Source organism: Tachyglossus aculeatus, assembly GCF_015852505.1.
Source record: "Tachyglossus aculeatus isolate mTacAcu1 chromosome 12 unlocalized genomic scaffold, mTacAcu1.pri SUPER_6_unloc_4, whole genome shotgun sequence".
In the NCBI taxonomy this organism is placed as follows: Eukaryota; Metazoa; Chordata; class Mammalia; order Monotremata; family Tachyglossidae; genus Tachyglossus; species Tachyglossus aculeatus.
In genome coordinates this window covers 7,225,739-7,241,026 of record NW_024044831.1, presented here as the reverse complement: position 1 = coordinate 7,241,026, position 15,288 = coordinate 7,225,739, and the positions used below count along the sequence as shown (strand labels likewise).

The window sequence follows — 15,288 nt, the reverse complement described above, 5'->3', positions numbered from 1 at the left end:
CTCTGTTCCTAATCCTCCTCGACCTCTCAGCTGCCTTCGACACTGTGGACCACCCCTTTCTCCTCAAAACGCTATCCAACCTTGGCTTCACAGACTCCGTCCTCTCCTGGTTCTCCGAATATCTCTCCAGTCGTTCATTCTCCCTCTCTTTTGCAGGCTCCTCCTCCCCCTCCCATCCCCCTACTGTGGGGGTTCCCCAAGGTTCAGTTGTTGGTCCCCTTCTGTTCTCGATCTACACTCACTCCCTTGGTGAACTCATTCGCTCTCACGGCTTCAACTATCATCTCGACGCTGATGACATCCAAATCTACATCTCTGCCCCTGCTCTCTCCCCCCCACCCAAGGCTCGCATCTCCTCCTGCCTTCAGGACATCTCCATCTGGATGTCTGCCCGCCACCTAAAGCTCAACATCTCCAAGACTGAACTCCTTGTCTTTCCTCCCAAACCCTGCCCTCTTCCTGACTTTCGCTTCACTGTTGACGGCACTACCATCCTTCCCGTCTCACTAGCCCGCAACCTTGGTGTCATCCTCGACTCCGCTCTCTCATTCACCCCTCACATCCAAGCCGTCATCAAAACCTGCAGGTCTCAGCTCCACAACATTGCCAAGATCCGCCCTTTCTTCTCCATCCAAACCGCTACCCTGCTCGTTCAAGCTCTCATCCTATCCTGTCTGGACTGCTGCATCAGCCTTCTCTCTGATCTCCCATCCTCGTGTCTCTCCCTACTTCAATCCCTACTTCATGCTGCTGCCCGTATTGTCTTTGTCAAGAAACGCTCTGGGCATGTTACTCCCCTCCTCAAAAATCTCCAGTGGCTACCAATCAATCTGCGCATCAGGCAGAAACTCGTCACCCTCGGCTTCAAGGCTCTCCATCACCTCGCCCCCTCCTACCTCACCTCCCTTCTCTCCTTCTACAGCCCAGCCCGCAACCTCCTCTCCTCTGCCGTTAATCTCCTCACCGTGCCTCGTTCTAGCCTGTCCCGCCATCGACCCCCAGCCCACGTCATCCCCCGGGCCTGGAATGCCTTCCCTCTGCCCACCCGCCAATCGAGCTCTCTTCCTCCCTTCAAGGCCCTACTGAGAGCTCACCTCCTCCAGGAGGCCTTCCCATACTGAGCCCCCTGCTTCTTCTCCCTCTCGACCCCCTGTCCATCCCTACTCTCTTACGTCCTTCCCTTCCCCACAGCACCTGTATATATGTATATATGTTTGTACATATTTCTTACTCTATTTATTTATTTATTTGTTTTACTTGTACATATCTATTCTATTTATTTTATTTTGTTAATATGTTTGGTTTTGTTCTCTGTCTCCCCCTTCTAGACTGTGAGCCCACTGTTGGGTAGGAACTGTCTCTATATGTTGCCAACTTGTACTTCCCAAGCGCTTAGTACAGTACTCTGCACACAGTAAGCGCTCAATAAATACGATCGATTGATTGATTGTTGCTGAATTGTACTTTCGAAGCGCTTAGTACAATATTCTGCACAGATTAAGCACTGAATAAATTGAACGAATGAAGTGTAGTTTGAGTGCAATCCCTATCCCCTGCTCTCCCAGCCCACACCCCTGCTGACCTGACCTCAGCTAGGACCCCACACAACCCTGTCCGGAGCCTCTGCCATCTGTCAGCTGTGTGACTTTGAGCAAGTCACTCCACTTCTCTGGGCATCGGTTCCCTCATCTGCAAAATGGGGATTAAGACTGTGAGCCCCCTGTGGGGCAATCTTATCACTCTGTAACCTCCCCAACCTCCCTGTAACAGGTCGGACACAGTCCCTGTCCCACATAGGGCTCACACTCTTAATCCCCATTTTACAGATGAAGTAACTGAGACTCAGAGAAGTGAAGTAAATTGCCTAAGGTCACACTGCAGACATGTGGTGGAGGTAATAATAGTAATGATAATAATGATGGTATTCGTTAAGCGCTCACTAGGTGCCAAACAGTGTTCTAAGCTCTGGGGTACAGACAAGGTCATCAGGTCATCATCCCATGTAGGGTTTACAGTGGACCTGCAGATAGGAAAGCAGTGTGGCACAGCGGAAAGAGCCCGGTCTTTGGAGTCAGAGGTCAGGGGTTCAAGTCCCGGCTCTGCAAAGTATCAGCTGTGTGACTTTGGGCAAGTCACTTCACTTCCCTGTGCCTCAGTGACCTCATCTGTAAAATGGGGATGAAGACTGTGAGCCCCCCGTGGGACAACCTGATCACCTTGTAATCTCCCCAGCGCTTAGAACAGTGCTTTGCACATAGTGAGAATTTCATAAATGCCATCACCATAATTAGTATTGTTATAGGCAAAATGACTCGGAGACATGAGTTCAGTTACAGCAATAAAGGAGGAAGGTGGCTACCAGCCCTTCTCCCGAGAGAGGGACGAGTGACAATTGGGTAGGGACCGTCCCTATATGTTGCCTACTTGTACTTCCAAAGCGCTTAGTACAGTGCTCTGCACACAGTAAGCGCTCAATAAATACAATTGAATGAATGAATGAATGAATGACAAGCAGCCCCGAGTTCCATTCCCACTGTGTCTTTCACTGAGTTATAGCAACGCGCGAGCGAGCAATGGGTACTTAAGGGAACCAATGAGGACCGACAGGATGGTCGTAAATTTTCATTGGTCTCTTATCACAGCCTTGAGTTATTTGATATCAGCCCTACAACATTGCATAGACAGGTGTTACTTGTTTACTGGACTTGACGACATCCTGTTGTTGAGCCTTACATAAAATACAAAGAAAAGGAATTGCTATCGGCCTGCACAAAATGGAGGATAACTGTCAGTATGCACAAGATACAGTCAGTCATGTCAAGTCCGCTGGCGGAGAACAGAAGGGAAACTCAATTATCTCGCAGACTGGAATTGGAAGGGAAACTTAAGTATCTTGCTCGGAAGTCTGAGGAAAACTTGAATTCCCGAGGCGAAACTGAGTAATTTTGCGGAAAAGTCTGAGAAGCACTGGAATGGATGAGGAAAAATGGATTGTTTTGCAGAGGAGTTTGAGGAGCGGGTACATTGTTCTCCCTGGTGGGAGAAAGCCTGGCAGATCGGTTGGAGCCCGAGGGGTAAATCAGCACGGGGTTGGTGGCGGGCGTGGTCGCGGTCCTCCCTGGCTTCTCCTGGTAATGAGCCGCCGGAGTTGCAGACCCCGCGGAATCAGAGCAACAATGGGGAACTCCCGTTGCCTTCCCCTTCCCCCCCTGTCCTTCAAAAACCGATATAAGGGGGAAAGAACTGTTCCCCTGGGGCCGAGGAACAAAGAAATGAAAACCATCCAAGACCTGCGCTGAGACACCTTATTGGTGCCTAGGCCAAAGCGCCTAAGACTGGAACCAGGGTGGCATGCTGCGGGGGGCCAGACTCCTTCAAACTTCTCTGGCGTGGGACTATCTTCACGAAAGATGGGGAAGCCCGTCGGATTGGTAGCCGTTTTTTGTGATGATTGTGTGTCGGTGAGTGTGTGTCGCCATCCATCCCCCTTTTAATTAAGCTAAGCGTGGACTAAAATGTTCCCGCTGTATACAGTGGTAATAATAATAATGGCATTTATTGAATGCCTTATTATATGCCCTGTTCTAAACTCTGGGGAGGTTACAGGGTTATAGGGTTACCCCACAGGGGGCTCACAGTCTTAATCCCCATTTTACAGATGAGGGAACTGATGCCCAGAGAAGTGGAGTGACTTGCCCAAAGTCACACAGCTGACATGTGGCGGAGCTGGGATTCGAACCCATGACCTCTGACTCCAAAGCCCGTGGTGGTGGCTTGGTTTCACTTTTCAAGTTGTTTCCAAGCACCTGACACTGAAGGGGAGACAATTCCCTGATGAGCTTGGTAGTCAAATTCATGGGTTCTAATCCCGGCTCCGCCACTTGTCAGCTCTATGACCTTGGGCAAGTCACTTCACTTCTCTGTGCCTCATGTACCTCATCTGTAAAATGGGGATTAAGACTGTGAGTCCCACGTGGGACAACCTGATTAACTTGTATCTCCCCCAACGCTTAGAACAGTGCTTGGCACATAGTAAGTGCTTAACAAATGCCATCATTATTATTATGAAGCACTTAGTACAGTGGTCTGCACACAGTAGGTGCTCAATAAATACGATTGAATGAATAATTGAATTCTCCTGTGACAGCCTAACCGAAGGGAAGACAATAATAATTATAATAATAATAATAATGGCATTTGTTAAGTGCCTATTATGTGCCAAGTACTGTTTTAAGCGCGGGGGGCGGGGAGAGGGAGGGGGATACAAGGTAATCAGGTTGTCCACATGGGACTCATAGTTTTAATCCCCATTTTCCAGATGAGGTAACTGAGACACAGAGAAGTGAAGTGGCTTGCCCAAATTCACACAGCTGACAAGTGGCAGAGGCTCCGGACAGGGTTGTGTGGGGTCCTAGTTGAGCTCAGGTCAGCAGGGGTGTGGGCTGGGAGAGCAAGGGGTAGGGATTCTACTGGAAACTACACTTTATTCGTTCAATCGATTTAGCGCTTAGTCTGTGCAGAATACTGTACTAAGCGCTTGGAAAGTACAATTCTGCAACAGAGACAATGCCTGCCCACAACGGACTCACAGCCTAGAGGCGGGGAGAGGGATATCAAAACAAGTGATGGCGGCGGTTGTTCCGGATGGCCACCAAGTCGCAGGGCGACGAAAGTATTAGTCAGACAGCATGTGACACCCGAACGTTTTAATAATGTTTTATTAGTAAGACCGAAGACCGAATAGATGGTAACGCACCCGGCAAGCTCATTTCCTTAAGAGAAAAGGCCCCGAGTGCCCGATACAACGGGCTTATATACTGCTGTTGCTGATCACAGTGATTGGTAGATTTGAAAACAGTGGGTACTGGATTTGTGCAGACTTGGTATAGAGCTGGGTGGAGTCTATCTCCTTATTTGGTTTGGTTCCTGGACCCAGCCAGTGGGCTGCAGGGTCTAAGGCCCACACCAAATATGGCAACAGGACCGCGTACATTCAAACAATATCTGCAACCTTTCCATGGTGCATGGGAGGGCCCCATCATTCTCCCCCCACCAAAGACATACGACCCTTATTCCTAAGGGGTTGCTGAGGGTTGATGGTCCGTCTTCTGGAGCGGCTTAATGCTGACAGTGGGCGATGAACTCATAACTAGATGTGTTCAGGGTCGTATGGTTGTACCGCAATCCGGCCGTGAGCCCGTCAGCGAGATGGCGGTGGTGTCATGGTTGGGGTGATTTCTCGTAGAGCCTGTAAGATGGGGTCAGCGTCCCTGTCAGGTTCCTCAGTTGACTTCTGTCCCATGGGTTGGTGTTCTTCCCTGCGGAGCCGGTGGTGGAGGTCGCCAATTCAGTCACAGGTGTATTGTGAGGGAGTGTCCTTCTGGGGAGAATCAGAAAAATCTGGGACAAGAGGTGTCCTCGGTTTTGGTGCGGGCTGCCTGTCGAGCAGCTGAGTCTGCAAAACGATTTCCCTTCATTATTTCTGTATTCCCCTTTTGGTGTCCCGACAGTGAATTACAGCCACTTCCCGGGGTTCCCAAAGTGCTGCGAGTAGCTGGAGGATTTCCTCTGCATGTTTGATAGGGGTGCCTCGGGCAGTAAGGAGACCTCACTCTTTCCAAATAGTCCCATGAGCATGTAAGGCATGGAAGCCATATCTGGAGTCAGTAAATATGTTAAGACGCATCCCCTTTGCCAATTCCATAGCTTGAGATAGGGCTACTAGTTCTGCTTTCTGCTCGTAGGTCCCTGGAGGGAGGGGCCGTGTCTCGGTGACCTCGTGGAGGCTCCCTACCGCGTACCCTGCATATCGGACTCCCTGGTCCATGTAACTGGACCCATCAGTGAACCAGTTAGCATCCACGTTTTCAAGGGGTAATTCCCTAAGATCTCGGCTGCTAGAGTAACTCTTGTCTATTTTATTTAAGCAGTCATGACCTGAGGCTGGCCCGTCCCCTTCGCCGTCTTCTGGGAGAGGGAGAAGCGTTGCTGGGTTCATAGAGTTACAGGTCTTTAAGATAACCTCAGGGGTGTCAAGAAGGAGGGCCTGGTATTGCAGCAAGCGGCCTCCAGTGAGCCAACGCTCGCCCCTATTTCCTAGCACTGCTAGGACTTGATGTGGAGTATAGACGGTAAGGGGTTAGCCCAAAGTCAGGTTTCTGCTCTCCTGTACCGCTATGGAGGTGGCCACTACCGCATGGAGACTTGCTGGCCAACCAGAGGCTACACTATCCAACCAGTTGGAAAAATACGCTACCGCCCGAATGTCTGACCCCAAGGATTGACTTAGAGCCGCAGCACAGTGCTGTCGCTGATCGACTACATATAAGGTAAAACGTTTGGCTAAGTCAGTTCCTGCTAGTATAAACATGGTGGGGGGGGGGGGCAGTTTGGCGACAAGATTTTGAGATGCCGTCGATCCCCACCACCCTTACTCCAGATAGATGGGTAGGACCGCGAAAACTGGGAAGGACAGAGTAGGTGGCCCCCGTATCGACAGGAAAATTTTATAATCTTACTGGACACTTCCATGCTCACCCTGGGTTCGGCCATGGAGATGGTTCCTGCGCGGGCCCGGCCGTTCCCTGGGCCCCGTCATTCCCGGCTCTCAGACACGCCAATAGGCGGGAACTGGCCAGCCTCAGAGACGGCCCTCGCCTCCAATAGTGGGCAATTCCGCTTCCAGTGCCCGTGTCCCCGGGAGAGGGGGCACGATCCAGGTGGATGGCTGCCGCAACCAGGCCTCCGTGCCTGGGGGCACTCCAGAGCCCAATGGCCAGACTGGTGGCACACAAAACAGGGCTTCCCGGACCCTGGGCCAAGGGCAAACACCATTGCCGCATTGGGCGACCTCCCAGGGTGAGACCGACCTTTCGTCAGGGCCGCCACAAGTAACTGGGTCTGCTCTCTGCCCTTCACTTTGGCCCTGCAGTCCTTCTCATCCCGGGCTGCCTGGTCACGGTTGTTAAAAACTCTAAAGGCAGCCTCTATCAACTGATTCGTGGGGGGTTTTGGCCCCAACTGCTGCTTCTGTAGTTTTCGGTGGATATCTTCAGCCAATTAATGCAGTACAGATTTAGAATTACACTTCCCTCTACCGAGTCGGGATCAAGCTGGGTGTCCTTTCGAATCGCCTCCGCCAGCCTGAGTCTAAACATGGCACGGTTCTCGATGGAGTCCTGGGTGACAGCTCAGACCCGATCATAGTTAACTTGCTTCCTTATTCCTTTCTCCATGCCCGCCAGTAGGCATGTAATCATATGATCCTGGAGCTGTCTATCAGTACTCTCCCCCCGATAACTCCACTCTGGTTTGGAGCGAGGGACCACTATAAAGCAACAGGTTAAGATCTTCCCAAGACAGATTGTACTGCAGGGTCAGACTCCAGAATTATTCCCAATAGTGCATGGGGTCCGCAAAGTATTGTCCCAATTTCCGTTTTGCCATTTCCAGTTCGCTCAAAGAGAAGGGTGCCTGTACCCGCACTATGTGTCCCCTTTCCCCTGTGACCTCCTTCAAAGGGAGTATCCTTTCCTCTGTCTCTGGAAGGGCATAGCGTGTGCCTCCCCGTGTGCTGGAAGGGCTTAGAACCCACGAGGTGGACTGGTATGGAAAGCCATCCTCCCGGGGTCCCCGGTCGAGGAGAGGATTATCCAGTACAACTGGGGAATCGGGCATTAGAGCTGGACCCCCGGGAGGGGCCCAGGAAAAACACATGGCAGTTCTTTCCCTCAGGGCTCTGGGACAAAGCCAGAAAAGCTTGGACATACGGGATTTCTGACCATTTCTCTAACTGCTTGCCATATAAGAAGTCCAGCTAGAGAATGATATTAAAATTTAGTGACCTATATTCGCGCCAGACCTCCTGATCCTCTAATGTATACTAGGACCATTTTGTGTTGCACAAAAAAAAATCAGTTACTGGGATTTTAAATCGACCAAACCAAATTTGTCCTTATTTAAACATTCCTCTTTTGAGGTGATTGAAAAGAAAAAAAACTTCCGATAATGGGTGGAAAACGTTCCTTTTTTGGGGTTCTGTGTCTGTTTAGGGTTATGAACGACCCGGTCGGCCTCCCTTCCTCCCTAGTGAACCTGGGGACTAGAGGGTGCCTCCGCGATAGCAGACAAGAACAATTCCGGTTCTGTGTCTGTCTAGGGCTATGTCCGAGAGTCACGTGGTGTCCCACAGGCGCTGAAATACCCGGACCGTCTCTTGACGAGAGGTCCTTTTCCCAGACCGACCTGGTCGGCCTTCCTTCCCACCTAGTGTACCCAGGAACTAGAGGGTGCCTCCGCGAGAGCAGACAAGAACAATTCCGGCTCTGTGCCTATCTCGTGTTATGCCCGAGCACCGCGTGGCGTCCCACTTGCCCAAGCTGTGGTCCCTCCAACTCAAGGCGTCGCCTGACGAGAGGTCCTTTTCCCGGACCGACCCGGTCTGTCCTTCCTTCCCCCCTAATGTACCCGGGAACTAGAGGGTGCCTCCGCGAGAAGAGACAAGAAAAATTAAAAAAAAGGACTTACCACTCCGATAGCTTCAGGCTATGCTGTGGTCAGCCAGGACAGCAGCAGTCGTATCTACTGGATCTCCCAGTACGGGCCACCAGAATGATGGCAGCGGTTGTTCCAGATGGCCACCAAGTCTCCGGGCGACTAAAGAATTAGTCAGACAGCATGTGACTGCCAAAAGTTTTAATACATTTCTATTGGTAAGGCCGAAGACCGAATAGAGGGTAACACACCCGGTGGGCTCATTTCCTTAAGGAAAAAGGCCCCGAGTGTCCGATACAACGGACTTGTATACTGCTGTTGCTGATCACAGTGATTGGTAGATTTGAAACCAGTGCGGACTGGATTGGTGCAGATTTGGTACAGAGCTGGGCGGAGTCTATCTCCTTATTTGGTTTGGTTCCTGGACCCAGCCAGTGGGCTGCAGGTTCTAAGGACCACACCAAATATGGCAATAGGACCGCCATTCAAACAATATCTGAAACCTTTCCATGGTGCATGGGGTGGGGGGGGGGGGCATCACAAGTAAACAGGTATCAATTACATCATTATAAGTAAATAAAATTATAGATACATACACACCTTTAATATAAATAAATAGAATTATAAATGAATACATATTTACACAAGGGCAGTTTGGTTGGGAGGGGGGTAGAGCGAAGGAAGCGAGTCAGGGTGAGGTGAGGGGGAGCTGAAGAAAAGGGAGTTTAGTCTGATAAGGCCTCTTAGAGTAGGTGAGCTCTCGGTAGGGCTTTGAAGAGAGGAAGAGAGATAGCTTGGGCGATGTGTGGAGGGAGGGCATTCCAGGCTAGGGGAAGGATGCGGGCTGGAGGTCGCCGGGGGTCGACGGCGGGACAGGAGAGAACGAGGCCCAGTGAGGAGGTTAGCGGCGGCAGAGGGGTGGAGGGTGCAGGCTGGGCAGGAGAAGGAGAGAAGGGAGTTAAGGTAGGAGGGGACAAGGGGATGGAGATGTTTGAAGCCAATGGTAATCAGTTTTTGGTTGATAAGGAGGGTGATAGGTAACCACTGGAGATTTTTTGAGGAGGGGGGTGACGTGCCCCCAACTTTTCTGTAGAAAGATAATCGGGGCAACGGAGTGAAATATGGACCGCCCTCTCTCCTCACATCCGCCAGAAAAGCACACTGTCTCCCTTCAAAGCCCTACAGAAAGGGGATCCAGGACTGGAAGGCAGAAGGGGACCAGGCCGGGGAGGCAGAGGGGGACCAGGGCCAGGAGGAGAGGGGTGCGTGGGTCGGGAATCAGGGGCCCAAGGCCAGGAGGTAGAGTGGATCCCGGGGCGCGACGGGGAGTGACCCAAGTTCCTGGAAGTAGAAGGAGACCAGGACTGGGAAGCACAGAGGGACCAGTGCTGGAGGAAGAGGCGGACCAGGGCAGAGCAGCAGAGGGGGACCAGTGCTGGAAGGAAGAGGGGTACCTGGGCTGGGAGACGGGGTCCTTGGCTGCGATGCAGAGGTTGAACAGGGCCAGGAGGCAGTGGGGTACCTGGGTGCGGAGGCAGAGTGGGACCAGGGCCAAGAGGCCAGGGGAATCAGGGCAGGGAGGCAGAGGGGGACCAGGGCTGAGAGCCGGGGAGACCAGGGCAGGGAGGAAGAAGGGGATCAGGGCCTGGAGGCAGAGGGGTACTTGGGCCAAGAAACAGGAGGACCAGGGCCTGGAGGCAGAGGGGTACCCGGGCCAGGAGACAGAAGGACCAGGGCCTGGAGACAGGAGGACCAGGGCCTCGAGGCAGAGGGGTACCTGGGTCTGGAGACAGGGGGTCCAGACCTGGGAGGTAGAGGGGACTCTGGGCCAGGACAGAGAGAGACACAATGGCGTGGAGGTAGAAGGAGACAAGGTCCGGGAAGCACAGAGGGACCAGGGCCCGGAGCCAGGGCCAGGAACCTGAGGGTCGGGGGGAAGAGGAGTACCTAAGCCGGGAGATGTCCCCCGAAATCGATGGGGACCCCTCCTATCCTCGGTGGCACGGTGGAATACCCCCGATGGCGGGAGCACCCCGAAAACAAAGTGAACACCCCCAAATCAGCGGGGGGGGCTCCCGAAATCGAGGGGGACCCCTCCCAACCTCTTAGGGGTGGTGGATTACCCCCCGGGGCGGGGGTACCCCAAAACCTGGGGGTAGCCCAAAACCGGTATGTGGGCCCCCCGAAATCGAGGGGGACTCCTCCCAACCTCTTCAGGGCGGTGGAATACCCCCCGGGGTCGTGGGTACCTCAAACCCGGAGGGCACCCCAAAACCGGCAGGGGGCCCCCGAAATCGAGGGGGACCCCTCCGAACTTCTTTGGGGTGGTGGAATACCCCCCGCGGCGGGGGTACCCCAAAACCTGGGGGTCACCCCCAAACCGGCAGGGGGCCCCCCGAAATCGAGGGGGACCCCTCCCAACCTCTTCGGGGTGGTGGAAAAAACCCGGGGCCGGGGGCACCACAAAACCGGTGGGGTACCCCCAAACAGGCGGGGGCCCCCTTTACAGATGGGGAACCCCCACCCCCACCCCACCCCCAAACTAAAAGTGGGGGGGTCGGAGAGCGGGCGGCGAGAGACAGCGGGTAGACGGCCAGCAGGTGGAGGTGGTGGGGGGGGAGTGGCAGACGGGGTGACGGGGTACGGACGTGGGTTGGGGGGCCCGCGGGGTCCGGCCATGACATTCCCTGGGGGGACCGGCCGGCCGGGTAACTTGGTGGAAGTGGTACCGCGAAGGGGTCAGATTGGCCGCCCGCGCCCGAGGCGGAGCTCCACAGACCTGGCCTGAGAGTCCGAGGGGTCCCCCGGCCGGTGGACCTGGGATTATTTCCCACCCTCGGCCAGAAATATACCTGCAGATCTATGGTGAGCTAGCTGGTCCGGTAGAAAAGGAAAGGAACGCAGCCAAGAGGAAGAGGGAAAAGGTGGTGGTCCACAAAACCCCCCGGAATCGTCCTGTGAGCAAATCCATCATGGAAGCCTTGTGGACGACATTTAAAATGAAGCATCAGGTCAGGACCGCTGAAGCAGTGAGACTGGCCGGAGATTTGGCGATCTCCTTTCCACAGGTAAGAAGCCTGCTTATCTGTGGGCTTGCGTTCCCTCAGGTAGTGGTCTAGAGGAGTGCACTGTTGACCAGTGGAGGAAGCAGGAACGGGTGTGGTACCAAGAATCCATCGTCTACGCAGAATTGTGGTTCCTTGGCCCTTCTGCCCATATCCCACATCCAACTATCTTTCAAGATGCTTTTCTTTCGCTCTCCCATCTGCCTCCTCTCCCCTGCTCCACGTGCCATATCATCCATTTCATAATAATAATAATAATGGCGTTTATTAAGCACTTACTATGTGCAAAGCACTCTTCGAAGCGCTGGGGAGGTTACAAGGTGATCAGGTTGTTCCACGGGGGAGCCTCACGGTCTTAATCCCCATTTTACAGATGAGGGAACTGAGGCCGAGAGAAGTGAAGTGACCTGCCCAAAGTCACACAGCCGACAAGTGGCAGAGTCGGGATTTGAACCCATGACCTCTGACTCCAAAGCCCGTGCATTGAGCCACGCTGCTTCATCTGACCACACAAGGTAGTGTCCACGGCTTCAACTATCATCTCTACGCTGATGACACCCAGATCTACATCTCTGCCCCTGCTCTCTTCCCCTCTCTCCAGGCTCGCATCTCCTCCTGCCTTCAGGACATCTCCATCTCGATGTCTGCCCGCCACCTCATCAACATCAATCGTATTTATTGAGCGCTTACTGTGTGCAGAGCACTGTACTAAGCGCTTGGGAAGTACCAATTGGCAACATATAGAGACAGTTCCTACCCAACAGTGGGCTCACAGTCTAAAAAAACTCAACATGTCCAAGACTGAACTCCTTGTTTTCCCTCCCAAACCCTGCCCTCTCCCTGACTTTCCCATCTCTGTTGACCGCACTACCATCCTTCCCGTCTCAGAAGCCCGCAACCTTGGTGTCATACTCGATTCCGCTCTCTCATTCACCCCTCACATCCAAGCCGTCACCAAAGCCTGCCGGTCTCAGCTCTGCAACGTTGCCAAGATCCGCTCTTTCCTCTCCATCCATACCGCTACCCTGCTCGTTCAAGCTCTCATCCTATCCCGTCTGGACTACTGCATCAGCCTTCTCTCTGATCTCCCATCCTCGTGTCTCTCCCCACTTCAATCCATACTTAATGCTGCTGCCCGGATTGTCTTTGTCCAGAAACGCTCTGGGCATGTTACTCCCCTCCTCAAAAAACACCAGTGGCTACCAATCAATCTGCGCATCAGGCAGAAACTCCTCACCCTGGGCTTCAAGGCTCTCCATCACCTCGCCCCCTCCTACCTCACCTCCCTTCTCTCCTTCTACAGCCCTCCCAGCACCCTCCGCTCTTCTGACGCTAATCTCCTCACCGTACCTCGTTCTCGCGTGTCCCACCATCGACCCCGGCCCACGTCATCCCCCGGGCCAGGGATGCCCTGCCTCTGCCCATCCGCCAAGCTAGCTCTCTTCCTCCCTTCAAGGCTCTACTGAGAGCTCACCTCCTCCAGGAGGCCTGCCCAGACGGAGCTCCTTCCTTCCTTTCCCCCTCGTCCCCCTCTCCATCCCCCCATCTTACCTCCTTCCCTTCCCCACAGCACCTGTATATATGTATATATGTTTGTACATATTTATTACTCTATTCATTTATTTGACTTGTACATATCTATTCTATTTATTTTATTTTGCTGGTATGTTTGGTTTTGTTCTCTGTCTCCCCTTTCTAGACTGTGAGCCCATTGTTGGGTAGGGACTGTCTCTATGTGTTGCCAACTTGTACTTCCCAAGCGCTTAGTGCAGTGCTCCGCACACAGTAAGCGCTCAATAAATACGATTGATTGATTGATTGAAAGAGCCTCTACTGAACTGGCTGGAAAGGAAGTCGTGGCCTGGAGAGGTGGTTGTTCATCAGCTCCCAGGAGTCTGAATCGCGTCTTCGTTTTACAAGATGAGGCCAAATGTTGCCTCTTCCGGGAATCAGTTAGGTTTGCTCCCGCTCTGTCTCCAAACTTCCCTGTCTTCCTTCACAAACACACTCACACACACACACACACACACACACACACACACACACACACACACACACTTATGTGACCCAAACTGAACCGATTTTCTATTTACTTCACCATCCAGGTTGCAGCCTTGTTCCAGAGCACCAGAAGGAAACACCAGGAAATGGCTAAGGTCCAGAAGAAGGCGACAAAGTCTGCGCAAGTGAGTTATTATGGCAGAAAGTCTGTCCATTGCAGCAGCCGAACCCGAATCGCAGAGAAAGAGGAGGGAGTGTGTCTGGAGCGGCAAGAGGCGATTGGAGCCTGAGGGCGGGAAGGGGACATGAACTTCACGCTGAGGTAAAAGAAGAGAGACGTCTTTGTGACCCGCAAACGCGAGAGACTGAAAGGGAAAACATGGTATGGAGGCTGGTCGCAACATTCCATGAACTGAGGTCTTAGGGATCAGGAAGGGAGATGGGGGTGTTGGAGGGTTGTTATGAGATCTCGTGATCTCATGGGGATGGAGGGTGTTATTACTTTCGTGGTCTCTGATCGCTAAGCCTAAAGTTTGTGTTTGTCCCCGGTCTGTTCTTAGGATGAAGTCTTCCATAGCCCACTGCACGTGCTCCCCTTAAAACGGATTGGGAAGAACAATTCCTTCTACATCTCCAGCTCCGCGCCCCGACACAAGTCCAAAGGGATTCAGAAATCCCACCACCTCCGGTTCTTGAAAACACAGTACCATTGACTCGCGTCTGGAACGCATGCCCCCATGTCTCCAAGAGCATGCAATTAGCAACTATGTCCGAAGGGTGGGATATTCAGGTATCAGCGTGACTTGGTGGAAAAAGCACGATACTGGGAGTCAGAAGAGCCAGGTTCCAGTCCCACGTAGACCTCATTCCTGTTGCGTGATCTTGGGCAGGTCCCTTTCTTTCTCCGTTTCTCTTTCCCCACCTGTGAAATGGGGACAAGAGTCCTGTTCTCTCCGCAAGCTCCGGCTCTCACCCCTCCCGCAATGCTTTGCCCTCTCTGGCCTGACGAGTGCAGAGATCGACATGAGGTAGCATGAACCGCAAAGAGGAGCTGGCAAAGCCCTAACTGCGGAGACCTAAACCATGATTCCCTCTTCCTCGGAGTTCAGTTCGAGGGTCACTTATACACACTTCAGTTTCGGAGGAAACCTCGTCCCCCTCCCCTCACCGCCCCAGCCCTTGTTCTACCTGGGTTCCGTCTTCGCATAGTTCACGGAAGGTCTCTCTTTCCCTCCACCCCAGAGCTGCCCCTTGCTCGCTCCATCGGGCAATCTGGGCATTCCAATTCTGAAAACGTCAAACATAAGCCATTGAAAAGGGCAGACTTTGACATATATTCTTGAAGGATTTCACCCGATTGAAATTGCATCGTGAAGGGTTTGACCTGAATAAAAGTTTTGTAGAGGAAATTGCTCTAAATCACCGTTGGCTTCCAAGTTCTATTCTAAATTGAAACCATTGCTTATTTCCCTAGGTAAATGTATAAACTACACCATCGAATAAATGTTTCTTAATGTTAATATTTGCCTCATTTTTCGTCTTTTTGCAACCTTTTCTCAGAACTCATGAAGCTTCCTGGAAGAAGGACCGGGAGGGAAGGGGAAGGACAGCAGGAGAGGGTCCCAGTGGGAACTGGCTCTCTGTGCCAAGGTGACTCTGGGCATCGGCCATCCCGAGGTCAAAATGCCACCTCTGATGCAACGTCTCTGGTCATAGGGGAGCAGGGCGG

At 52.8% G+C, this 15,288-nt stretch overlaps 1 protein-coding gene across 1 annotated transcript; it reads left to right on the top strand.

Annotated features, from left to right (window-relative positions):
* The first annotated feature begins 10,468 nt into the window (after positions 1-10,468).
* Positions 10,469-15,012, top strand: LOC119921709. The gene is given in 6 exon segments (XM_038741775.1): positions 10,469-10,964; positions 11,338-11,561; positions 13,664-13,744; positions 14,120-14,168; positions 14,796-14,887; positions 14,890-15,012. Coding segments are annotated over 6 exon segments (1,065 nt in total).
* Positions 15,013-15,288: the final 276 nt, after the last annotated feature.